The 27,807-nt window shown below is 39.7% G+C and overlaps 1 protein-coding gene and 1 long non-coding RNA gene across 7 annotated transcripts in view; one reads left to right on the top strand and one right to left on the bottom strand.

Annotated features, from left to right (window-relative positions):
• Positions 1 to 27,807, top strand: part of LOC123366276 — a 97,784-nt gene that overhangs the window by 30,598 nt on the left and 39,379 nt on the right. For all 5 annotated transcript variants that reach the window (XM_045009563.1, XM_045009564.1, XM_045009565.1 and 2 more), the window contains 3 exons: positions 14,577 to 14,663; positions 17,151 to 17,289; positions 22,464 to 22,564. In XM_045009563.1, coding sequence (XP_044865498.1) covers positions 14,577 to 14,663; positions 17,151 to 17,289; positions 22,464 to 22,564 — 327 coding nt within the window. The remainder of the gene's footprint in view (positions 1 to 14,576; positions 14,664 to 17,150; positions 17,290 to 22,463; positions 22,565 to 27,807) is intronic.
• LOC123366277 overlaps positions 1 to 27,807 on the bottom strand; it is a 63,384-nt gene that overhangs the window by 24,807 nt on the left and 10,770 nt on the right. The window contains exons 3-4 of one of the 2 annotated variants that reach the window (XR_006578007.1): positions 22,457 to 22,555; positions 5,886 to 5,994 (exon numbers count right to left, since the gene is read on the bottom strand). This is a non-coding gene — a long non-coding RNA (uncharacterized LOC123366277). Of the gene's footprint in view, positions 1 to 5,885; positions 5,995 to 22,456; positions 22,556 to 27,807 lie in introns of those variants that run through there. The other variant, XR_006578006.1, reaches the window with a different exon arrangement.

The following is a 27,807-nucleotide window of genomic DNA, read 5'->3' as shown; positions in this document are numbered from 1 at the left end:
CTGTAGCCATTTAAAATCAATCTATAGAGTTGTATAGTAGGAATGTAGCTTTCTAGTCCATTCTATATGTTGGTTTAAAACATCTCTGGAAAGTAGCATTGGATGAAAAATGGGACCAATTTTCCTTATGATTTTTCATTAAAAATATTCTCTCAGAAATAGTTTTGGTAGAAGTTTTCTAGCCATAAGTAATAGAAAGGACTTAATTTTCTCTTTAATTTCACAGCTGTTGGTTGTTTTTGATAAATCATATTGATGTAATCTCTTGAAATATACAGGCTGTTTCCATAAGGGAGATGATTTATGTACTCTTCCTCTGGTCCCAGGTCTTGCTCTAAAACAAGTATTTTGATGGTGGGAATAAAAACAAAGTTATCACTAAAAACGTGACTCTGCCCAGCGTGAATAAACTAAAGAATAGCAACCCTGCCATCACTTTCCAGCCATACAGATCTGAGTGTCTTTCATATAATTCATGATTGACACAATTATCCTGAAAAGGACATGATTATTGGCAAGACTGCTTCCAAGCTTACTGTGGTGTTTCTCGCACTACCAAGTCTGCTGGTGAAGCATGGTGATAGCTGCTGAGTCAGATACTAGGCCTAGTGAGCAGAGTCCTGACTGCAGGAGCAATCTCTACTCCAATGGGATTAGAAGGAGCCACGTGGAACATTTTCCCATTAGGATGCCAGTCAGTACTGAAGTGTTTTACTGCATCAGACTGGCCCGTTCCCCTGGGGTTTATGGGAGCTGCTGAAGAGCTTGGCAGGTAGGGAATGTGAGGCTCAGGGGCACCTGTTCTGGTGCTGTTGGAATGGGAGTTGGGGGCAAGAGAAGTTAGGGAGCAGAGAGAGCTCTCTTCGGAGAGAGGGAAGTGGAGTATATAGTGGGACTGGTGTGGGTAAGGAAGGGGTGAGAGAAACAGGAGAAGAACTTTTATTCTAAAGACAAGTATATTCTTCCTTTAGGCATCTAATGGTTTAAAAAGTATCCCACAAAGCAGTCCAGATGGGATTAGGTGAGCGGATATGGCACTCGCTATGCACTCAGTAATAGCTCCTAGAAGAGAGCCTTGTGCTCTAGAAGTAGAGCTATGCCAGACTTGCTAGTTCTGGTTCACGCAGTTTGAACGTCACACCCCTGGAGTTTCACTTTGAGCTCTAATGGGCCCAAATTCAAAACAAACTTGACTGAAACCAGGGAGTTTTGCATGATTCTCACACACAATTTGTGTGGGGGAGGGGGGTGACACTCGAAACTCTGCTTAGGTTCACTTGAATGGCTGGCAAACCTCTGGGGGAAAGTGGGCATTCATAATAGATTACATTTGGTCTAAGACCGTCATTGGGGAAGTTTTCATATGGGGATATGGGCCAGGAGGACACGAGGGTTATTGTCTGAAGGGCTCCCTAGAGAGGTGCAGTTTAATACTCTTGAGAGATAGTTTAGATAATAGTCCTTCATCCTGGGGGAATCTCCACTCCACCAAGGACCGGCTGTGATGTGAATTGTTCGTGCTTCATTGCCCCCGGCGTATAGTGCCAGCAGTGGGGCTGCTTTTTATTGACTGAGTTCTAGATTATAACTTGATTGTTCCAGGGGAGTTGAGATGTCCTCCCTTTTAGCATGGCCCTGGCTGAAGTATTTCACAGGTTCCCCCTTCTCCTGCTGTCCCTTAAATCCTTTTGCAAATGCACACTCTAGTGTGCCTATGAACTAATCCCCCAGATTCATTCTGATACCATGGCATTGCAGCTGGGGAGAAGAAGGTTGACACTGAATCTTGGGCTATCCAGCTGGGGAACCTAGAATAGATTTGCAGGATGCCCCAGATTTTGACTCATCCCTGTTCTGTAGTCTGACCACTGCCATGACCAGCCCAGTCATAGCACTGACACACAAATCATCACTTTGTGAAGTGCTTTGGGATTCCCTGAATGTGCAGTATAGCAGCCTTCCCTTTTCTCCCAGCAAGAGAATCTGGTGGCTGCTACACAAGAACTGCATACAGGAGTTTTCAAAGCAGGAGTCATTTATAGGAGTCCCCTTGCTAGCAACAGGTGGGACTAACCAATGAGGTTTAAAAGCAGCTTGGTGTAGGAAGTGATTAACAGTCATGGATATATCCATCTTCACTATAATACTAGAGGGGTCACTTCAATCCATGCCCTGTTGCTTGTTTGAGAGTGATTTGCAGGGGATTAGATGAGCATGTAGAGGCTCAGTGGTTTTGACTAATTTGCAATTCAATCTTGAAATACAGTTGAATGGCTCTTTGACACCACACCCCTTTCATCAGCTCCTTTTGAGAAAGAAGTTAATTTTGCCAATGAAACTGAGTTTTAGAAATGCAAAAAAAGCATTCAGATTGGTTATTTTTATTAAACCATTTAGCAACTTCATAAATTTAAGAACTGTTTTAATTTTAAAATATTATATGTTTAAAAAATAAAAATACCAAAACTCACCATGGCAAGTTTCGGCCTTAGAGGTAACTAATGGCTGAGGTGAACTCCTTTTTCCATGGAAAATAAGTTTTATAAAAGAAACTTAGCTGTCATCTGCACTTCAGTGCTTAAAAGTACACATACAACACGATTGTGCTCTAGCCATATTTTAACCGTGTTAGAGAACTGTTTTCATTTTGAGAGATACTTAAACAAAAATATGTTTAACATGGTTTTCCTCTGTCTGTCTAGGTACAGTTTAACCCACAGTTTAACTATTATATTCAATTTTTAATAGTTAAATAATGCAATGGTTTGTCTAATGGTTCAGTAATGTGGTTATTTTAGTAATGTAGATGGAGAGTTGGACCCAATCTTAGAATTACTGATGTTTTCTGGAGAACTTTGGAAAACATTGTTCTGTGTTGTATAGTACACAGCCCCACTGTGCACTAGACATGTGTCTGGGGCTCTTAGGGGCTACCACAGTAGAAAAACGATAATCAGTTTTCTTTTAAATCCTTTATAGAAGGAGCTAACGTGTAAATTAAGGTCTAATTTTAAATACTGTTTTATTTTTGCTGTACTTTAACGAGATTTGTCCAGCCAACGGGAATAGGGATGAATGTTGTTAGAACTCTTTTATCTTGTGTGTGTGTGGGGGGGCGAAGTGTTCTAGTTTAGGTCCCTAGTAACACAGGAGGAAAAAAGTATTTTTAACACAGTTCTAACACCATCTGGCCTCATCCATGATGTCCAGCCAGGTGAGACCATGTTAGAAATCAGCTTAGTTGATATTAGGTAAAATTTTCATAAGTGCCTAAATCACTTAGGTGCTTTTGAAAATGTTACCCATTGTGTTTTAATGAAGTAAATGTGATCCAGTATTTAGGTTTTGTACAAATAGTCTAACCCCACGAGTAATGTTTTTCCATGATTTTTCTTTTAAACTCCAGTGGAATCATGACTTTGTGTTTTTGTTTTGTTTTGTTTTTGTTTGGTTTTTAAACCAATAAACATTTTCCTTGCAGTGCCTGAGAATGAGACTGAGTATAAACCAAAGTGAAACTGGCTTAATTGATTTCCATTTTTTTGGTGGTTGAACTATGAAAAAAGATAAACAGTATAAATGGTAAAAAGCTATTTTTGATTTGTAAAAATCTTTGTTTTACTCATCTCAGGGGGTGTTCATATCACAGGTAAAAACATTGTTTTCAGTGTATGATTTTTAAATTGTCAGTGTACCTCTAAATATAATTCCTGAGTTCAGTTCTTGGACCACTGTACAACTGGATGTATGTTCTCTGGGGCTTTATCTTTCCTTTGTTTGTATTGCTGCGGAAAAATGCATGAAAACAAGATCTTTGTTTCTGGAGATTTCATCTACTCCCTTATTCCATTACTTGATATTAAAATCCTGTCTTTGTGACATGACCTTTGGCTTTGTAGAAATGATTATAATGTCACCAGAGAGAAGATATTGGCATTATTAGCTGAGAAGTAACTAGCCAGGATAAAATTAACTGTTGAGGAACAGAGGCCTGGTTTCATGTGAATTTCCCAGGGAATTTTAAGAAAACAACCAAAGGGAAGAGAAATCTAGAAAACATAAGCAGAATTGTCTTTAAATCGAATGTTTTTCAAAATTTTCCATGAGACCTCAGCAAACATTTAAATACAGTTCTATGAGCTTCAGTGCTGCGTTATTTTGATGTTGTTTTTATCAGCTCTTTGATATAAGTAGTTTTCCTAATTTAGTCATTTTTTTTCTTGTCCATAACAATACTGATAAAGAGACTATGCTACTAAAGTTTATTCTAGGCAGATCTGGTTCCTTTCTCTTGATGTTCAAAGACAATTTTAACTGGTCAGTGACACTGCTAAACAGTCAAACATCAAAATAACTTAATAGGCAGCCTTTGCAAGACTTTCTTAACTCAAAATTAAGAAGGCATGATCTGATTCTCTCTTTTACAAGAAAGGAACAAAATGTCCCTACTTAAGAAGGTTAATATATTTGGTGCCACATATCAGGCTGTCTCTACAGGTCCATGTTAAAGTAGAGTTGTAGACTTATTAGCATCCTATTAATATGTGCATAAAATGTAGTCTGTGTCTGAGCCCAAATACACAAATTGGGAAATCAAAGAGAAATCCTTCACACCTTTTGCTGGCTTCATCCTGAACTTTTATTTATCTTAAAACAACTTCCTTAAGAGAATTTCCTCTTCTAAAGGAAACACTTCTCCACATTTAACAGGAGAATACTGCAGTGAACTATGTTTTGCAGACACATAGCCACTGAAAGGAAAGAAAGTACTTTAATCATAACGTTCTGAATCTTAACTTTGACTTGTATAACATAAACATTTATTTTAAAGTTCAACAATTTAGATCCTTTTTCAAATGAAAAAGAAATAATGAATTGTTGCTGTGACAAAGTATGCATACACCCAACATCAGTAAGTATGAACAAGAACGGAATTTTAAAGAAATGTTTTTGTTTATATGCCCGACGGCAGTAGCAAGTTTTGTTTCTGAGAGTCTAATGGCTTATTTACATAGGAAAATTACAACAATCTAATTTAAAACTTACTTAGGTACTGCAGTGAAAAACCGTATGTAGACACTTCAATTTAGGAATGGCTTATTTCTTTCTAGCCTAAGTTAGTAACCAGTTGATTTAAGCTAAATCCATAAAAGCCACTCTTAAACTAAAATAAGAGCATCTACACAGTGGTCTGCCTCACTTTAACTGAGGCCATGTCTACCCTACCCCTGAGCGACATAAATTTTGCTGGCATAAGTGGTAGTGTGCACAGCGCTCAGGGGTGTGAAAAACACCTCACCGAGCTATGAGATTCGCTGGTATAAATGGTAGTGTGAACAGCACTATGTTAGGGGAGGGAGCTCTCTCCCGCCAGCATAGAGCCACTAGATGAGAGATCATCCAGCGACGCAGCTGCATTGGTACAGCTGTGCTGCTGTAAGATCTCTAGCGTAGAGAGAGCCTGAATTAATTGTAAAATACACTTGTAGTTAAACTAGTGCAAGTTTTGTGTCTAGGCAAGGCCTGTAATAGTTGTAAAGTCACATACAGTGTCCATCTGATGACTGCATAATTAATTCTTTTCAATTAGAAGAGAACCAACTTGGAACGTGACTAACAGCATTGTTTAAAATTAACAATACATTTTTAAAAATTGTAAATAGAAAACAATATAAAATTGACAGAACACTGTCTGCCTAACCTGCCTGTATTTATGCTGTACTCATACCCTGTATATCGAAGTACCTTCTCCCATGAAGGTTGTTTCTGGAAGTGTTCTTGTATTCATTCTGCTTTCCTTTGTACAAGTATCAGAGGGGTAGCCGTGTTAGTCTGGTTCTGTAGAAGCAGCAAAGAATCCTGTGGCACCTTATAGACTAACAGACGTTTTGCAGCATGAGCTTTCGTGGGTGAATACCCACTTCTTCGGATGCACTTCCTTTGTACAGTTGTTCATGGATGATTCTGTTTTGCAGTTGTGATAATCAGAGCTGGCTATATTTGAAGAGCACAACAATTTTAGATTGCATTTATTGACGTGCACTGTAATGTTTATGCTTATGCAAATCAATGAAAATATTAGTGTAAAAATATTACCTGAAGCATTTAGCAACTGGAACTGATGGAAATGCTGTTCTAATTCACTAATAATCCCATACCTTCATTCCTTAACAGGAAAGTTCCCACTCAAATGGTGTATTCCCTGAGTGAGGACTCTGCGGGTCTGTAGAATTAGTCATATATGTATTTTTTTCTCAAGGCCAGTCTTAGCTTTAACCCTTCTTGGGGTCCCACACTCACTACATATATACTTCTCTGATCCGCCAGCCCGCGCACCATCACATGTCTTGTTCTATGATGCAATTTGACTCTGCTGGCTGGCTGCAGAAGAGAATGAATTCCCCTCTCTCTCAAAGCTCGTTCGAAAAGTTGTTCTCTGAATCCAGTCCTGGCTACTTGGCCCCCATATATGAATCACCGCAAGCTATGGTGCTATGTGGAGAGAGGTGTTGGGAGCAGGGATTCACCATTGCCTCAGTGGGGATTGCATGCAAGATGATGTGAGCATAGGTATATGTCATTTTGCATACTGCCCAGCAAAGTATAGGTCCATCCCTATATTCTTAAGGAGTCAGAAAATAATTGTGGGAAATAATTTTGCAGCATAATGGTGAATGAGAATTTCATTTAGTTAAGGGAACTGAAGTTTTAATATTAAATAAAAATAAACAATCTGTGCATTTAAATAAATGTGTTTTTTTCTTTTTAAGAAACAATTATTTCTAGCGTTTTAAACCCATAAATGTCTGTTGTCGAAAGCTTCTGGAATCTCGTGGTGGCTTCTTACCTTTTTTCTAATTTTAGTGAATTAATTGCTGGTGAAAGTGTTGGATGAATAGCTCTACAGAGTGATGTCCTTTGTTTATCCACTGTACTGAGGCAGTCAAGAGTGTTTCTGTTCTATCTCCCCCACACTGCCATGCCAATGTGCCTAAAAACCCATGGAAAGTCACTGCATCCAATTACTAAGTTGTCATTCAGATTTGTAAAACTATGCTAATGCTTTATATTATGGGTTCTATTCACACATCAGTGATTAGGGGCTTTATGTGACTATTTCCCACTCAGTGTTAATGTGAATGAAAGCCATACATTGAGTGGAAAATATAGACCCCACTTTACCCCACCCTATGCCACTCTTAGAGAGATCAATGCAAATCTTATGTTCTCAGATGTTGTAGCGTTGGGGTCCCAAGTTGTAAAAATGGGCACTGTGTTAATTTTTCCACTCTTAAAATGAATAGCTTCTTAAATATTTATTAAACTGGGTATATTTCTGCACTGCAAAATGTATAAGGTTAATATGAAAACAAACCAACAGAGAATGAAAATTCATGGAAACACAGATCTTCTGCATAAGAATATACTAATAATTATAGGCGACCACATCTGCATAGATGTTTTAGTGTAAATTATTTCAACATTTCTGTTATGAACGCCTGTGTTTGCTGTTATAATGTTGTGTTAGAAATGTTCTCTGAGTTGAACTTCAGCACACACAAGGATAGCCTGTGTGTGTGGTTGCTTGGTTTTTGGAGAGGGAGAATAAACAAATTTTAGATAAAATAATTGTGGTGGTTGTCAAACAAAGAATTCTAAAACCAAAATTAAGCTCCCCCTACCCCCACAGTTTTAAATTGGATGTAAAATTTTTCTCGTATTAAAGATTTTTTTTCAGGCAGTTAGTCCCTTTTGGAGAGTTTTCTGCACTTACAAATGAACTTTATTTTTCATCAGAAATTTCATAAGAATCCTTAGTATGCAGCATTAATCATCACATCCACAGATTAATGGATTAGCATAAACATGCTTTGAAACACAGTTGTTAGATTCTTTTGTCAATGCTTTGCAGAGTGAGGACTCCCTAGATACTCCCAAAATGACACAATATATGGCATTAGTTCTGTGGAATAAGGTGCAAAGATGTGCATCCCGCTCTGTGCTAATTTCAATGCTTTTGAAGCATCTGCTTTGTGCATGAGGCAATATTAAGTACATGATCTATTGAGTCCATAATATTGATGGAAAAATTGAAACAGTATTTGGTCTTCAATTCGGTGACTAGTTTATGTAATGCATTAACATGGGATCAGCTCAAAATGTCCATCTACAATCTCTGGTATCTTTTTATTTTAAACAAATAAGTTAATACACAGACTTTGGGCCATGTCTTACCCTCCTGTGGAGAAACGTGTAGGAGGGGGACAGAGGTCCTCATGGAGTTTCCTTCTAATGCTCCCCTTGGTGGGTACAAATTTGAGAGGCTGCAGTGAGGGCTTGCTCTCAGCCTCACAGATCCTAGTGTCTTTTCAGGGATCTGCAAAGTGGCCCCTCCCCCGTAAGATAGCTTTTAGGGAGCAGTTTTAGCCATTGGCTACCTTCTGGTGCTGCTGGCACTGTACAAGCGAGAGAGTGAGAACCCTTCAAAGTTAGGCCCTGGTTCAGCAAATCATTTAAACGTGTTTTTGTACCAATGAGTTCAATGCTTTTCTGAACCAAGATCTTAAGGCTTTTTGTAACTATACATAAGTTATACATGGGATCTGGAGGTGACCATGCTCAGAATGCAGCTGCTGCTTGGCTCTACTCTTTGTATGCCACTCTTCAGGTCCCCAATCCTGTGGGTTTCTATGAGCTAGGTTAATTAGGAATCATGCTGCGAACTGTTGCACGTGTGCACTCGCACTCTCTCTCTCTCTCTTTTACAGCCCTGGTCTGCCCAATCTTTCTCTCTGCTCGCATTACTGGAGGGGACCATAAAGCTAAGATAAGGCAGGGTTAGGCTGTGATGAATTGACGAGTAAATTATGGCTTTTTGCTCCTGTCCTTAACATGACAGGGCCTACAAATGTGGTTAAAGTGATACAATGAAACACCTATGTAGGCTTCTGTGTGATATGAGACTTTACACCTTCAATAATTTAAGCCACTCTGCCTTGGATCAAAACACTGTGGTTGTAGGTATAACAAACTGCCTCAACCAGGCACAGAAACGTGATTGAAGGCTGGGTTTTAAGTTTACATTTTTCTTTCATTCCTCTCAAAGGTAAATATTTACAAGGCACATCAGACTTCAGATCCACATCTAATTTCATTTGATGCTAACCTGGTGTCAGCTCTGTATTTTTTTTCCCCGCTTACAAATAATTAACATCAGAAGTGAAAGTCCTGAATCAGAAGATAATGGATGCCTATAGGAAAAAATAAATTAATTAACTCTACATCATTATCATGCCTTTCTCAATCTGGTTTTGGGTGTGTGTACTTCATTTTTGGGTCATAGTCACATATTCAGCAGGTCGATGTCACACATTTGGCTGATGAAGGAGTGAGTGCTCTGCTTGCTTTCTTGTTATCTGAGTTCTGAATGTTCAGTATGATGTAGATTGTGTGTATCAAGAGCACAGCCCTGAAGTCCTTAACCCTCCTGCTGACTGCAGTGGGAGTTTTGTCTGAGTAAGAATGGCAGGACTGGATCCAAAATGAGTATTAATTTTAAACATCACACACTAACTAATGTAAGTAACAGTGGCATAAAACAGGTTCTGCATTTAAAGAGGTGGAAGATTTTCAGTTTCCCAGTGGTTTGAGTGGGTTTTTTTTGTTCTGGATTATGTTTTTGTGGGAGGATCTTCTTAAGAACATAAGAACATAAGAGAGGCCGTACCGGGTCAGACCAAAGGTCCATCTAGCCCAGTATCTGTCTACCGACAGTGGCCAATGCCAGGTGCCCCAGAGGGAGTGAATCTAACAGGCAATGATCAAGTGATCTCTCTCCTGCCATCCATCTCCATCCTCTGACGAACAGAGGCTAGGGACACCATTCTTACCCATTCTGGCTAATAGCCATTTATGGACTTAGCCACCATGAATTTATCCAGTCCCCTTTTAAACATTGTTATAGTCCTAGCCTTCACAACCTTCTCAGGTAAGGAGTTCCACAAGTTGACTGTGCACTGCGTGAAGAAGAACTTCCTTTTATTTGTTTTAAACCTGCTGCCTATTAATTTCATTTGGTGACCCCTAGTTCTTGTATTATGGGAATAAGTAAATAACTTTTCCTTCTCCACTTTCTCAACATCACTCATGATTTTATATACCTCTATCATGTCCCCCCTTAGTCTTCTCTTTTCCAAGCTGAAGAGTCCTAGCCTCTTTAATCTTTCCTCGTATGGGACCCTCTCTAAACCCCTAATCATTTTAGTTGCCCTTTTCTGAACCTTTTCTAGTGCTAGAATATCTTTTTTGAGGTGAGGAGACCACATCTGTACACAGTATTCGAGATGTGGGCGTACCATGGATTTATATAAGGGCAATTTGCATTTGCTTCACTGACATGGGGAGGGAGAAATAACTCTTGCTGCTTTAATAACAAAGGTGAAGTAAATAACAATTGAGGCAATTGTTAGGTTATTTTTTTACTAGAGACATATTGTTGTATAATGAATATATTGTTGTAAATTAAATCTAACCAAAAAGCTTGCAGCACTGAAAATAAGGAGAACTAAAGAGAAAAATCCTCTGTGTAATATAGTAAATTGATAGTGTAATGTCAGATGAAATGAGATAGCAAACGAAAGAGGGGTTAGAAGAAAAAATTGTAGCTTTTAAGAGGAGTCAAACAAAGGTATAATGGATGGTATAGTTGAGGCTGTACATATCTCTTCAGTGAGGGATTTAAATTTTGAATTCCTTCATGAGTATAAAGAAAATATCTCATGTGTATGTGTGTGTATCTGTGTGCATTTAATTCTTTATACTGTATTATTCTACTTATATAAAAGTATATAGGCTGGGATTTTCAAAAGTGTGTCTTTCACTGCATAAAAGATCTAACCTGTAGGATAAGAAGTAATTGTCTTAATTTGCAGCAAGGGATGTTTAGATTAAATATTAGGAAATACTTTCTAACGATAAGGATAGTTAGGTACTGAGATATGTTACATAAGGAAGTTGTGGAATCCCCATCAGTGGAGGCCTAGGTAGTAGGTAATGGTGCACTGGGGCCACAATGAGAGACGCTAACTAAGCCTGGCCTGGAAACCTGCAAGATCCTATTTTGTGGGATAGAGACTGGACTAGAGAAGAGCCCTGATTCTTGACTTGGCTGCCCCAGGAACCCAAACAAGAACCCCTATTGCTCACTTGAACTTTAATTGTTTAAGACTCTATAGCGAGAGTATCTGCAGTTATTCCCTTTCCTCCCAGCGCTACTAAAATATCATTTCAGTGAACCAGGTGTGCGAGTGGTTACTGTAGTGCCTACAAGATGTAGGTGTTTCAGCAACTAGAACAGTTCTTGCCTCCAATTCGCAGTAACCTGGCATGCTGCGGGCACCTTAGAGGTTTGGTGTATCCTGCACCAAACAGCTATAATAATTATAGTGTATTTAATCCTGCCTCAATGCAGGGGGCTAGACTAGATGTCTAGAGGTCCCTTCCAGTCTAAAACATGTTAACATTTTTAGAAGGGCTCTTTCTATAAGTCTATAATATATAACTAAACTATTGTTGTATGTAAAGAAGTAAATAAGGTTTTTAAAATGCTTAAGAAGCTTCATTTACAATTAAATTAAAATGCAGAGCCCCCCAGACCGGTGGCCAGGACCCAGGCACTGTGAGTGCCATTGAAAATCAGCTTGCGTGCCGCCTTGGGCATGTGTGCCATAGGTTGCCTACCCCTGCATTAAACTACAGCTTTGCCCCTGGTGGATATAAAGGGAGGATGATTGTGCTTGTGGTTAGCTTGATACAGAGCCAGGTATCAAGAGCTCTGGGTTCTATTTCTTGCCCTGCCATAGGAGTTCTCTCTGACTGTGGACAAATTACTTCAATTTCTCCGTGCCTCAGTTTCCCCACCTGCAAAGCATCTGCCTGTCTTTCCAAGTGACAGTACCATTTCAATGCCTGGAGGGGGTCAGTAACTCAAACTCCAGCTACAGAATTCCTCTGCTTCCATGTGTCAGTCTTGACACTGCAAAGGCTCCTCAGTGCAGCTCTCTGATGTGCTGGGAGGAACTCTTATTCACTAGGAGCCTTGGCACCTGCAAAGACTCCTGGCTCTGAGCTTAGGTGCACAGGGAGCCAAAGGAGCTGAGGCCTGCTTGGGTCACCATTGAGGCTCTGACAATTTAGTGCCCACGTTTCTGCCGTTGATTCCCTTTGCACCTGTGGCACCAAGGCCTCCCTAACCTGCAGTTCAGTGGTGGAAACACCTCACTAATGCCCAGCATGCAGAGAAGTAGCACCTCAACAATGCATGGGCCCTGTTACATTACATCAGTGCTTGGAAGCCTGCCAGCTGCGTTCCATCATCTGACACAGTGAGCCATCAGCACAAACTGGGATTCTGAGGTATTGAGTGATTATCCTTCTAGGGTGGCCAAGTGGTGGGGAGTTTGAAGAGCATCTGTGTACTATATATCTATTTACACTGGTTCCAGGATGTGCACGTAAGGCCCAAGGCATCTAGATGTTCTTTCCAAATCCATTTTACATGAAATCTTGAAGCTCTGTTGCAGACTTGTCCCCACTGCTGCTGCTAGTCACATTTTACTGGAGCTTTTTGGTTCCTGCAGCCACCAGGTAGGGGGACAGTCCCCCTAGAGCTCTGAGAGGCTAGAGTTGCAAACTTTTATGAAAACTGGCAACGGGCTCCCTGAAGTGAGTAGCTGGCCAGAAATGCCACAAGGAACTTGGACAGGTGGTTTAATGTGAGGCTGTGTTGGAAGCTGACTTGCTAAGCTGCTGATGATTGCAGATTTGCTTTCCTGAAAAAGAGAGGAAAAAATGCAGGAAACTAAAGACAAAGACTGAATCGTATCCTAAGGCATCATAGGATCTGAATGACTTGGGGAGTTCAAAATTATTTCAGACTATAGTCACCTCTTTATTCCGCTTATGTTCCTCTTTATTTTATTTTATTTTATTTTATTATTTTGGCCTGTTAATAAAGTCGAGATGAATTAACTAAGATACAAAGAAAGCATCAAGAAATTATGTGACTTTAACTGATCTTTTGATTAACTTTTACTGTTAGCGAGTGGTGAAAAAGAAAATGGGCAACTAAATGGCATCAGTAGGTTGTTTTACCCACTTCACAGGGTCAGAATATACTATGATGCGTGCTAGGAAGAGTCCTCAAAACTCAGTCGGATTCTGATCTGTCACTGGTTTTGCAATAGTGTAATTCCCAGGGAGTTCCTCTTGATTCTTGGCACAACTGAGAACAGAATCAGACACAATAACTTTGGGAATTACCAGTCTCTCTTAGGTCTTGTCTTTCCTGCTAAAAAAAAGTCTTGGGGGGGGAGGGGGCGTTGTGTGAAAGGGGTGGGGTTTTTTGTTTTTGTTTTGTTTTTTAACCTTGGGGTAACTAGAGCACATAAACTATCCTGAGGTGAAAACACACTGAAGACCAGGCACAATGCTATACTCCCTCCAGGGGTTACCTCCTTGAGATTACTTTATGGTAAAACTAAAGTTCCTGGTCTTCAGTGTTTTTGCCTCAGGATAACTCACACATATTAGTTATTCCGAGGTAAAAAAAATATACTTTTTTTTTAAAGCAGTGAAGATGAGTCTTGTTTTGAAGACTTGTGACCCAAGAGTAAAAACTGATGACATCTTGTATTTTTGGTAGTCTTCTTTACCTCTGTCACAGGGGCATTGTGTGAGGCTTAATTCAGAAATGTTTTTCAAGGGATTGGATGGTTCTTTGGAGTTTCTTGGATAGAAGATGCTATAGAGATGCAAAATATCTTTATAATTAATGCACACATTTTATAATTGCAACTACTTTACTGATTTTTTTTTATTATTTTTTGGGGGGTTGTGATTGGGGGGGAAAGGTGTATTTTGTTTTGTTGTGCAAACGCTTTGTAATTACTTAAGGCCATGGCTTAATTTTGAGAATAATCATTTTCTTCCCCTTTTTAAAAAAAACAAACAACAAGTTATGCTTTTTGAAAATTCTGCTTTGTTTAAAAAAAAAAGTCTGTGGTGAGAAGAGGAAACTAGCAAAAATATTCTTCATGAATAGATTTTCCTTAAATCAGCCATTGCATTTTACATTCCTTAGCAGAAGAGAGGATGGAAATAGGAGACAAGAGAAAGAAAGAGGAGATCACAGTAGTTTCATTTTATTTTATTTCCTTGAAAGTATTCTCCTTTGGGTAGACAGTAATTGCAGTTTCTAATGACACAAACTTGAAGGGAAACAGAAGACGACTACAAACAGGTTTATGGGCCTATAAGCAGGAATATGTGGCTACAAATTGCTGAGTAAATGAAACAGCCTGTTGTTTCCTAAGCCTAAGTTTGTGAGTGTTATGTCAAAGCATTTGAGGCGGAGCTAGAGCACCAGGCGGTGTTAGGAATACCTGCTGGGTCCTAATTGGTGCCCACTGTTGTTAATGGCTTCCTGTGGCTGAGTGTTTACTTGTCATTTGTTTTGTGCTTTGTTTCCCAGCTACTGGAAAAAAAAATACTGACCAAAACTTTATCTTTCTTTTAAGTGTACCCCTGGACATCAAGTGCCCTACTGCAAATTGTCTCACGATGCTAAGTACCTCAAGTCTATTCCACAGTCCAGTAATTACCTGGTATGCTGCAAGAGTTCTGAATTGTTTTAGCAAATGTTATAAATATTGTGGGTTTTTTTTAAGGATTTGGAGCAATTGTGTCTACTATAAACCTCCGTTTGGACATATTAAATGAGTGCATAATATTGTCTCTTTAAAGAATGACATGTGCCTAAAATTTCCACCATCACCCATAAATCTCAATTTATTATTGAGTTTAATGCTTCTGAAAGGTGCCAGGCTGAAAGCCTTGCGCACTGAAAACCTCTGATTATCAACAGAGCAGGTACAGATTGCAGCATTTTGGGCTTTCCCACACTGCGCACAAATATACCTTCACTCTAGATCAGCAGAAGACAAAATATTTCAAACCTCATTCCCATTCAGTCCTTGGCCTCCCAGTTGAGACCACCCATAAGAGTGCTGGATAATGCCAGCTGTAATGTGGACACTTACGCATTAGGAAAAGGATTGAAACTACTAATTTAAAATAAGCCACAGAACAGCTGTTGAAGAGTAACTGATTTTAGTCACTATTGACTTGGGTAGAATTAGAACTAGTGAAAAGCTCCCAATCTCATTCTCCCGAGTCATCTGCTCTTCCTACAATGATTTTTTTTTTGAATTACAAATGGACCCTAAACAGCAACTCACAGACCCTTGAGAAAATGCGTCTTATCTATGCCTCTCTTTAGGAACCGACCCTTAATCTGCATATCTAGAAGTTCTTTCTCAAATGCAGATTTTTCACTTTAGTTTATGTGTATATATATTTTTATATGGGGAAACAGTGTATAGCCACAGGGGATTGGATCAATTTCTTCGTGATAAAATTAAGTTTGGAAGCCATCTATGCAGTGGTGATACCTTAACTTTCTTAACGTTTTGTTTATTTCTGTCAAGGTGTCAATGTTCTGTGATACAGAGCAAATTGATTTGAAGGGGGTTAGATTTCCATGTAATGTTATGCATTTTGTCCTTGTGATCCTTGATTTATTTGTGGCCAGTGCTTTCCCATGTGACAGCCAGAATGGATGACAAATTGGTTTAGTGTAGCTCTCTTGCTAACTAACTGACTGAGGAAAATAAAATGAAGCTACATGTGAAAATGCAAAGAGTATTTTCTGTTGAGATTGAATGATTGAAGAAGTGGGTTTTTTTACTGACGAAAGCTTATACCCAAATAAATCTGTTAGTCTTTAAGGTGCCACCAGACTCCTTGTTTTTGTGGATACAGACTAACATGGCTACCTCCTGGTACTTGAAAAAATTGACGTCCTGTGATTTTATTTTTGGTCATTTTAATCACTTATTTTAGGCATATGCAAATTTCAGTTTTATGCCCTCTGCTTGGGGGGAAAAGCAACTGAAGCCATCCATCCACAGCTCCAGTGCTTAATACTGACTTCTATTTTTAAACAGAAAGTGATTGTTTGAACTGGATTGAGAAGAGCTGGATTAGGGTGTGAACAGTAGCATAGCTGGTGGGATCCTGAGGAGGTGTTTTTTTTTTTAAGTCCCCGAGAGAGAAAATAAATTAAATTCCAGGATCTCCACTTAAGTCTATTTCAACTCCATTTCATACATTTGTCACTGGCATACTGCTTATAATGACATAAAATACAAATGTGCCTACACTTTACAGTTGAAGTATCTTCATGGCATCACACATGCTAACTGTGCCATTTGGAGAGAATCTTTATTGGACACTGAATCTTTAAATTGGTGTGATTTCCAGGAAGTTTCTCCAGTATTAAAGGAACAGGATTTAGATTTAAAGTTCCAGGGTTTAACCCCATGTTCTACAGTGATGGGGTACCGGTGGGGAAAGAAGATATAGAGAACCGCTTCGCCTGTACAAGTAGCCACTTAGGATACCTGTATAGTGTACGCTTCTCTGATGGAATGTACTCTTACCTAACACGACGGCCCAGTGACCACAACCCCAGGGGGACATAGTCCATTTTATTTTTTCAGATTATGTCTAGATCTCATCACCATTAGCTAGCACAACCATTTTTCATTTACAGATCTCTAAAAAAAAATTTCAAATGGAGGTCAGACCCCTTTAGAAATCTTCGACATAGTCTGTGGACCCTACAGGTTGAAAACCACTGAGCTAGCACATATGGGGCGGGGGATGGAGGTGGGCTTTGGCCTTTCTTAGTGAAGCAGTAAGATCTGTCCCACTTTAGTTTTATATCCCAGTGGATCTAGTCCAACCCCCTGCTCAAAGCAGGACCAATCCCCAGACAGATTTTTACCCCAGTTCTCTAAATAGCCCCCTCAAGGATTGAACTCATAACCCTGGGATCACTGAGAAATTCTGCCCACACTAGCAGCTTCTCCAATGTAAAGGGCACATCAGCAGGCATCTTTGCTCATATGCACTGCATCAACCAGTACAGGAGTTGGCCCGTTGTTTGAGAATTTTATATTTGGCTTTGTTGCACATAAGAATTCAGAATAGTAAGTTCTGTATTCACTTTTTTTTTTTTTTTTTTTTAGATTATAGGATTGCAGAATGAGTTAACTAGACATGGAATCTTAAAGAACAAGCAAGATTATGATGACTTTTGGACACTGATCCTAGAGGGCACTCACGGTTCACGGCTTAAAGAAAAACTTCAGGATATAAAATTAAAAAGTTGGGTTTCTTACACACACTGTCTCTTCTGAATACTTTTAAGAGCTTACTTTTATTATTTTTTAATCTGATTTTAAAATGTAATATCTGTAACAAGACATCAAAATAAGAGACTCGATTCACAATTGGTGTAAACCAATATAGCTCCATTGAAGTCAATGGAACAATGCTGATTTATTCCAGCTGAGAATCTGGCTAAGTAAGTTGTGAAATTTTACCCCTTCAAATCAGTACTATATATCACCTTTTTTCCCTCATGTTTGTAAAATAACAAAAATCTTGGATTTAGAAAGAAGAAAAGGAAAAAGAAATTAAATTTAAAATAGAGGCAAAAAAATTCTTAAAGAAACATGGTTTTAGTAATCATAAGGAACAAGAAACACTAAAGCTAGTGTGTACAGATTTAAGTCTTAATGTTATTTTGTAAATGGAATCCCTAAACAGCCTAAGACGTATTTGAAAAAACTGGTTTTAGGATTAACACTAATTTTAATCTTGTATTGCACTCATCATCATTTGAGGGAGGAAAATGAGGAAATAATTAGTCAACATAAGATTATTGCGATCATTAATATCATTTGTACAATTCTATCCTTTAAAAAAATAATTGAAACCTGTTGCCAACTGTGACTTTTCCCACACCTGCAGAAGAGCTCAGTGTAGCTTGAAAGCTCATCTCTTTCACTAACAGAAATTGGTCCAATAAAAGATATTCACCAACCTTGTCTCTCTAATATCCTGGGACCAACACGGCTATAACAACACTGCAACCAAGTTGTGCTCATAGGTAGTCTATATAACCATGTGTTTCTCTCATTGTTACCCTTGCCCTTCCTCCTCCACTCCCTCCATTTGTTTTGCGCCCATTTGTCGCATCATGTCTTAATTCAGGCCTCGATCCTTCAAACAGGATCCATGCACATGGGTAAATTTACTCATGTCAGTAGTACCACTGAACTAAACGAGACTGCTCCCATGAATAAAGTTACACACATACCTGTTTGTAGGATTCGACCTCAGAGAGTCAGAGAGAGAGATCATCAGCTGATATAAATCAGTGTAGATGCATTGATTTCATGGGAGCTTCATCAGTCTATGCCAGCAGAGAATCTGCAATGTATCTTAATTTGTGGCACAATGGGGCTCTGATTTATTGGGACCTCTGAGTGCTACTAAAATAAAAATAACATTTATTACATTTACTATTTATCTGTGTCCAGTCTACAAGTCTGGTGCCAAAGAGTATGAAAACTCTATACTTGAATCCCTGTCATAAACCATTTTCTTATTGAATCTTTGAGAATCTGACTCATGAGCATCATCATAATATGTCTGATCCAAAGCCCACTGAAGTTAGTGGAAAGGCCCCTATAGACTGCAGTGGGCATTGAATCAAGCACAATATAAATAAATTTTCCCTTTATTTAATCCCATTTTCACAGCAAACAAAACTACAGCAGAGAACCCAACAGGGCAATTTATGCTTGAGAACCAACTGTTTCTTCCGCCTTAATTTTTTTAGCATCTAAACACAATTGAGGGAATGCAGTAATGTTACAAAACTTAAAAATCTAAACTGAGTATGTTCAGTTACGTTTTTGTATTCTGCTTATATATAAAATCTATAGTAAATAGATTACATTTTTAAAAGGCTTTGCAAAACCCAGTGGCCCTGATTTTCAAAAGTCCAATGCATAATTGTGCACACACAAATATGACTATAACCTAGGCAAATGACTATCAATCTTTATGATTGTGTATGCAAACTTGGGGTGCAGATGTGCAACGGACATTGAAAATGAGACCAATGAAAATAAAAATACTCTTGAATGTGTCTTAAATTTCATTTTTAAAAGTTTTATTTAAATATTCTCCTGCAGTTGCCATGAACCAAGATGCAACAGATTTGTGTTGTTTGTGAGAACAAGAAAGCATCTATATTATATAATATTTTACATATACCGATGAGTTTTATGTTTGTTTGCATACATCTACAATACTCAGACATATGTTTGGTTTTTATTTACATATTAAAACCTCTTTAAACTGAAAGAAAGAGAAACTGATTAGAATTATAAGTGCATCTGAAGTCTAATTCCATTGCCCAAGGAGAGTAAAAAGAAAAAGTAAATACTGACAAGTTATTTACTTGACCATTAACCCCCAACTGTTTTTTACCTCGGGCAATTGTCATTTCATACTTTTTTTTTCTTTTGCTATTCATGGTTATAATACAGTTTTTACACACACATGAACTGATATGGTTGTTTTATATTTAATCATTTGTGGTTTTTTTTAGCTTATATATTTTCTAACAAAAGTTTTAATCCGTCACTAATACGTGGCTATTTAAATTGGAGCAGGGTTTACCTGGGCCATGTGCCTCGCTGCTACAGTTTGAGTGTTAGAGACTAAGACTATAGCACATCTTTCTTTAAAATAAATGGAATATTTTTTAGTCGGAAAAGAATAAATGTCACATCCCAATGTGTTAGAATGACATTAGCTAGAGGTGTGTAGATATATTCATAAACAAAGACCAAGCATAGGTGAAATGTACTCGAGGTCAGGCTTCATTACAAACTCAAAATGCAAGGCAAGCTTGCCATAATGTTGGCTGAAGTTCATTAATCTTTTCATGAACTTGGGCTCTGATTTTGGTACACGTGATCATTGTATCAAGAGCTAGGGATGGATTTATGGTTCTGGAAAATGTGTAAAATGTCCTGGGTTTGCATGGTATTAATCCAAAGGGAAGATGTGTTGGTTTTCGCTTACCTTTGTGAGACAATGTTCTATATGGCTGTGCCCCGGTGAAACCCTCACTTGTAAATGGACAACCCAGTAGAACTGATCTTGTAGCATTGTTAGGACCTTCTAGTGGGGAGGGATGGGCAATACTATGCAGCCACAAACCAGGGGATCAATGATAATACAGCCACAACTAACCATACTGCCATTTTTAAGGTGTCCCCAGGAGAACATGCAGCAGGCCATGTGCTGCATGAGGTTGGAGCCAGGATTTCCTGTGGAATTTTGGGTGGGGCATGCTTGTAAACTTGTAAACCTTGTAAATCGGAGTAATAGTAATAGGATGAAATTTAATAGTGAAAAGTGCAAGGTCATGCATTTAGGGATTAATAACGCGAATTTTTATTATAAGCTGGGGATGCATCAGTTGAAAGTAACAGAGGAGGAGAAGGACCTTGAAGTGTTGGTTGATCACAGGATGACTATGAGCCGACAATGTGATATGGCCGTGAAAAAAGCTAATGCAGTCTTGGGATGCATCAGGTGAGGTCTTTCCAGTAGAGATAAGGAGGTGTTAGTACCGTTATACAAAGCACTGGTGAGACCTCATCTGGAATAATATGTGCAGTTCTGGTCTCCCATGTTTAAGAAGGATGAATTCAAACTGGAACAGGTACAGAGAAGGGCTACTAGGATGATCTGAGGAATAGAAAACCTGTCTTGTGAAAGGAGGCTCAAAGAGCTTGGCTTGTTCAGCCTAACCAAAAGAAGGCTGAGGGAGATATGATTTGCTCTCTATAAATATATCAGGGATAAATACCAGGGAGGGAGAGGAATTATTTAAGCTCAGTACCAATGTGGACACAAGAACAAATGGCTATAAACTGACCATCAGGAAGTTTAGACTTGAAATTAGATGAAGGTTTCTAACCATCAGAAGAGTGAAGTTCTGGAACAGCTTTCTAAGGGGAGCAGTGGGGGTAAAAGACATACCTGGCTTCAAGACTAAGCTTGATAAGTTTATGGAAGGGATGGTATGATGGGATAGCCTAATTTTGGCAATTAATTGATCTTTGACTACTAGCAGTAAATATGCCCAATGGCCTGTGATGGGATGTTAGATGGGGTTGGATCTGAGTTACTACAGAGAATTCTTTCCTGAGTGCCTGGCTGGTGAGTCTTGCCCACATGCTCAGGGTTTAACTGATTGCCATATTTGGAGTCGGGAAGGAATTTTTCTCCAGGGCAGATTGGCAGAGGCCTTGAGGGTTTTTCGCCTTCCTCTGGAGTATGGGGCAAGGGTCACTTGCTGGAGGATTGTCTGCACCTTGAAGTCTTTAAATGATTTGAAGACTTCAGTAGCTCAGATACAGGTTAGGGGTTTGATACAGGAGTGGGTGGGTGAGATTCTGTGGCCTGCATTGTGCAGGAGCTCAGACTAGATGATCATAATGGTCCCTTCTGACCTTAAAGTCTATGATTCCAAGGTCAAACCCCGGCCCTTGCCTTGTCCATGTGGCTGCTGGTTTCTCTTTTCTTCCACTCCCCTTTCAAAGAGGACACTCAGCTTGGTTTTCAGTGTGTCAAAATAGCAATTTTGCTCTTTGATGGGGGTTTTGTTCCCTTTGGTGAGTTTTTCCACAGAAGGGGGTGATTTGACCCTTTACTCTGGGAAGATTGGGAGAAAATGTTTGCCATAAACATGGTTTGAGGCTTGAATTGGAGTTGCAAGTTCTTGAAGTTAAAGTGGAAAGAGTGAATCCTCAAGACTCGAGCAAATAGGAAGATACGTTATATTGAGTCAATACAATTTTAAAAAAATCACATTTTAGTTGAGAGGCAAGATTATAACACAGGGAGAAATTGTTATTACTGTTATCCCTGTTGACCAGAGTGGCTAGTCAAATATTCTAGGTCTAGCAGGCTGATCCAGTTAGGGGGAGAAATTGGTGATATTTGGGTATTTCTTTGATGCAGTTTTGTTTAGCTACAAAGAATGTACAAAGTTCTGTCTCTCTGAATGACTCAAATAGCAGGAAACAGTTTCTTTTACTCATAGCTCCAAGAACTCACTCATTTCAGCCTGCACACTTGACCCAAAAACCTCTCCCCATGTTTTTTTCCCAAGGACAACCACCAGGCTTTCAGCTGTTCGCTCCCTCCCTCCCTCTCTCTGTCATTCCCAGTTTTTGTTTTTGTCTGTTCTGGCTTTCCACACAGATATATACCCCTACCCAAAACAATACTCAGCAAAAGCTCCCTGATACTCTTTTTGTCTTAGGTGGGGGCTTTTCCTTATAGTCATGTTAATTGAAGCGTGAGTTTACGCCTATCTATTTCAATGAGGTTTTAACTGAACCCAGAACAAGGTTTCGCTCGGCTCCATAACATTTTGTTACTGAGATTTTGATGTTACCTTACAGTGGTTGCAGCTAAGTCTTTTCCTTCACATCCTGTTGTGAGAACCAGTGCAGCACAGTCAGCGAATGTCCTTCTGAGCAACCAATGTGGGCAGCTGAAAATGGTAAGTAACAGTTTTGTATTTAAGAAACTTGTGCTTTCAAAAAATGCTACTTTAATGACCTAGTTCTTGCTCTGTCTAGGACTGATGCTCCCCTGTGTCCAAACTCCATTTGGTGTAAGAGAGTGGCAGGGGGAGCTGTTGGGATGCAGCCATAACTGATTCCATGGCCCAGTCTGCACCAGCAATGGTCCAGGTGGGAGCTGCTCTAGGAGGCTGTTCAACTTAGGCCACTGGCATATATTTCCTTAGGAACTTTCCTCTCTGCCCCTTCTCAGCTCCTTCTGCGGTATGCACCCTGCACCTGGGTTGGGGGGGGATGGGGCTGGCTGAAACATTGGCTTTACTGGCTTTACATCCATTGAGGGTCCCCCTCCCAGGAAGATACCGAGTAGCACAAAGGGGGCAGACTGTATTTGAGAATCTGTCCCACTCTCTGTCCTTCCAGTTTTTTATATTTGTGCCCATCACCATAATGCCAGTCCTGGAGCACTTCCCAAAAGCAAAGAATAAGTATGAATAGATCTCACTCTTCCTTCCCTGCCAGAAGAAGACTGGCTTGGGATTGTCATTTCATTTTACGGCTCTTTGAGAATGAAGTTACTATTGTGTAATTCCCATTTTACAGACACAGTCAGTGATAACCTATCTTATAGGGTGTTGTAAGGATTAATTAACAATGCTTACTTAAAGTTCCGAAAGTTGCTTTTAAACAACAACAACAAAAAGCACTGTGTAAAAATGAGGTGCTCCTACAGCTGGGAGGATCACCTCCCTGTCTATATCCTACGTCTTCTGCCTTTCACGCACAGTGTCTGTGGAGAATGGAGCAGATGGAGAAGTCTGAGGGTCTATACATGAAGGAGGAGGGCAGGTGCTTGGAAGAAGCATTTTCTGAGGGGAGAAGCTGATTTAAAAAAAAAAGAGAGATGGTCAACAGAATTTTCCCTAGTATGTCAGTACAACATTTTTCCTTCCCATCCGCTATTGCGCAGTGTGTCCTGTATGCCAGTTGGCTGCAGCCCCAGAGGACGCTCCGTTTTGCTTATGACGTACGTGTCTAATTGTTTAATATTAGTCATAATGAGATCTTCAGCACAAAGCTTTCTGATGGTCTTGTGTTGCAGTGACTGTTTTTAAGTGTGAGTGAGTGATGGACACCCAACGTCACTGAGAAAGCTCACTGCTCCTGGATCCTGTTATACTTTTTTCGCAAATTGATCCAGCACTTCCAAGAATGCTGCTTGGGTGGAAAATCCTTTTCTGGTGATGTGGCAACCAAAACTGCATGGAAGGAAAGGGTGGGAGTGGATGATGGAAGGCAAAGATGTCTCCTAGTTTACCTCAGGCCCCTTCTTCCCCCTCCCACTTGCTTCCCTCTTTGTGTACAGTTCACCAGCTGTGCCCTGTGAGATGAGCTGGGGTGGGCTGGGTCCTTCACACCTCTGTGCAATGAACACATCACTCTTCCAATCTGCTAGACATAGCAGTATTTCTTGGGACAGTCTGTCAGGTTGCTGAATGTAACTGAAGGTTTAATTTGCAGTTTGCATTCTTTTCCAGGGTACTACATGCTCTGGAGAGAAGTCAAAAAGAGTCCTATGATTATGGATTCAGTGGTTACATCTGTCTGTTTTTTAATTTAATGAAGTCAGTTCTGTCCAAAAGACATTTCATATACTGGACACCTTAAGCTTGTTTACACTGTGATGAAAGAAATTACACTCTATTACTAGTTTCAGAGTAGCAGCCGCGTTAGTCTGTATCCGCAAAAAGAACAGGAGTACTTGTGGCACCTTAGAGACTAACAAATTTATTTGAGCATAAGCTTTCGTGGGCTACAGCCCACTTCATCGGATGCATGTAGTGGAAAATACAGTAGGAAGATTATTTATATATATATATAACACACACACACACACACACACACACACACCATGAAACAATGAGTGTTACCATACACACTCTAACGAGAGTGATCAAGAGAGAGATCACTCTCGTTAGTGTGTGTATGGTAACACCCATTGTTTCATGTTCTGTGTGTGTGTGAGTGTGTGTATATATGTTTGTGTATATATGTGTGTGTATATATATAATCTTCCTACTGTATTTTCCACTGCATGCATCCGATGAAGTGGGCTGTAGCCCACGAAAGCTTATGCTCAAATAAATTTGTTAGTTTCTATGGTGCCACAAGTACTCCTGTTCTTTTTACTCTATTACTACACAATCTAAAAATATTGTCAATCTCCATCTTTTCATGCCAAATTAAATGTTGCAGTCTAGGGCAGGTCTTCAGACAATTTAGATGTTTGGTTGTGTGCACATGCCATTACTTAATTGTGCACAGTTGTGTGCAATTTGATCCCTTGTTAATGGAGTTACCTCATTTGTGCATATGACTTAATTGCATGTATGAACTAGGGGCAGAGTTGCATATGGATTTTTCTGCCTAACATATCTGTTAATTTTACCAAACTATAATCCAACCTAACAAGGACAAGAATAGTTATATATTTTTGGTTGGGGAATTATAGAATACCAAAGTCAAGGTTGTTCCTACTTATTTTTATATTTAGTTTGAAAGTTCTAGTTATAAGAACACAATGTGTTTACATGGTGCTTTTGATCTTCACACCGCTTTACAGTCATGAATGAATACTGACAATATTCTGGGGAAAGAGGTGTAGTCGTAGTTTTACAGCTAAAGAAAGTTAAATAACAGAGTCACAGAGGGAATTACTGTCAGAGCTGAGATTAGAACTGGGGAGTTCCTGGCACCCACTCCTGTACTCAGACTTCCAGACCACAAGCAGCTGCTGTGCAAGCTTTTCTGCAGCATTCCTCTGAGGCCCCTCAGTCCTGACCTGCAACACTGCTGCTGTTCCAGTTTGGAGCCTCTTATGAGCAGGGCTCACCAATTATGCCAAACTGAGAAGAGGCGTTTTACTGTAAGTCTAGATGCCTACCAGGGGCTAGCCCAATGGTTTACAGTGACCGTCTGCAGGCACGGCTGCCCGCAGCTCTCAGTGGTCTCGGTTCACCATTCCCGGCCACTGGGAGCTGCGGGCAGCCGTGCTTACCGACGGTCAATGTAAACAAACTGTTCTCGTGGCCCGCCAGCGGATTACCTTGACGGGCCGCATGTTGCCTACCACTGGGCTAGACTGTAGTCATCAGATTTATTTTCATTTATATGCTAGGCCCCAATCCTGCAATGAGCTCCTGATATGATGCAAAATTTGAACCCTCTAGAATCAGTCCAGCTGTAATGAATCCCTGTGCTGAAGACAGAGTTACTAAATACATTCACATCTGGGGAGCTCAGGCTAGAGTCTCGTCCTTCCACTCCAAAAACTAGGAGTGCCGATATCTTGTCCATGGTCCCGCCACTAAAAGGAAGCAATACGCACACCCCCAGTCAGTACTGAGAGTACTTTTTTTGTCCCACACAGATTCCTTGGTCCAGCACTGATGAGGAGTGAGTGATATGGGTATGACCAGACTAGTGAATGACAGGGTGGCCAATTGCTAGCAAGAAATCAGGCACACCTGGAATAGCATGTTATCCTATAAACAAAAGACAAAAAAAACCCAAGGAACCCCTCTGAAGAGTTTTTACTTAAGCACTTGCGGCTATAATCTCTGGTCTGCTAAGGCCACTTTGCAACAAAAATGTCAAGGTTTTTATTTTTTTTTCTCTTCATCTCCCCCCCCTTCCTCCACACACACACTTTTCATTCCACTTTTTCCTCTCCCCACCCATTTTTCTGCTCCTAGTGGCAAGAAGGAAAAGGGGGGAATGAATGTTCTCACAAAAACTTTGGTGTAGTTAAAAAAACACTTCTTTCATCCAAAAATGTTTTGATGAAATTTTTTCAATTAACTCTAGTTAACATGTTGGGTTTTTAAAATTCATTTTACCTTAACAATCTTTTTTTTATGTGAAAACTGGGGCATGAAGCAGAGGCATTTGATACTGTTACATTTGATTATAGCTTTTATTCTCTCTATTCAGAATTGTTATAGTGTCAAAGTGAGGTCAGATTTTGATACCTGTAGTTATCAGAATATCTTCTTTTCTTTATCTTTGCATTTCTAATGCACTCATCATGGTATCTAGATATGAGTTACAAAATTAACAATTGCAGTAGTTGTGTCCATAAAGTGTCCACCACTCTCTGATTCAGCCATTGTTAGTTAATACTTTGCAGCTTCTACCATTCTTCCACCATTGTTTCTGAGAGGGCAAAATAATGGTTCTTACATTTGTGCTCTAAAACTGGTCAGGTTTGAGCTTGTCATCCTCTCTAATGGTAAAGAGTGGCACTGCCCCTTGCTTGAGAAAGTTCAGCATAGGATCTTTCAGCTTTTGTCATTATAAAGTAGAGCTGTCTCATTGTGTCAGGGATGGAGATCATGGGCTGGGTCTTACGTAAGGTTCTGAGGCAGCTGTAGGGCCAGGACCTTGAAGTGGATCTGAAGTGTAATGGGGAAGTTATTGGAGCACAGTGGGATGTGCTATTTTTTTTTATTAAAAGGTGGGTTCCTCTGTGTTGCCCAAATGGAGGTTTCCCACTTGACCTTCGATTGTGCTGCATCGAACCTGGAAGTGACAAAAGCCTGGATCAATGGCTGGGTTATTGAGAGGAATGAGCACACACTTCTGATGAGCTGAATTTGAAAGAAGGCATTTCTCTTCATTCTTGCTATATGAGTATCCAGGAGCAATGTTGAATCCAAGAGAACCTCAGGACTTCAACATTACCTTGGTGACTGGAAAGTGGAGGATGAGGACAGTGTCCCACCCAGCTCCTGAGAGGTCTCCTCTCTCTTTCTATATTGTCTCTTATCTGGATTGAGTCAGTCAGCTGTTCTTAATTCATATACATTTATCTGACATGGTCACATCTAGGTGAGAGTGTTGGCTGTGTCTGCTAAGAAAGAGGTTTAGCTGGGTATATTTAGTGTACTAGTAGCATTGCAGCCAAAGGCTTTTCACAACCTCGCCTAGAGTCATTCTCTATATATGGTTAATACATAAAGAAATGGAATAATAACGTTTTGATTCAGGTTGGAGGGGAAAGTTTCCTGTACAGTTATTCTTGCATATATGTGTTAATCTATTAAAATCTTTAAACTCTCAAGAGCCTCAGCCTGCCAGTCAGGGGTTTGCAGTCAGGGGCTTCCCTGGGAGTCCTGCATACATGTGGAACAGTGTATCAGGCCCTTGTATTGCAGTATGT

This window comes from Mauremys mutica, chromosome 3 (assembly GCF_020497125.1).
Source record: "Mauremys mutica isolate MM-2020 ecotype Southern chromosome 3, ASM2049712v1, whole genome shotgun sequence".
Taxonomy (NCBI): domain Eukaryota; kingdom Metazoa; phylum Chordata; order Testudines; family Geoemydidae; genus Mauremys; species Mauremys mutica.
The sequence above is the reverse complement of the archived record's forward strand: the minus strand, read 5'-3'. Positions and strand labels throughout refer to the sequence as shown.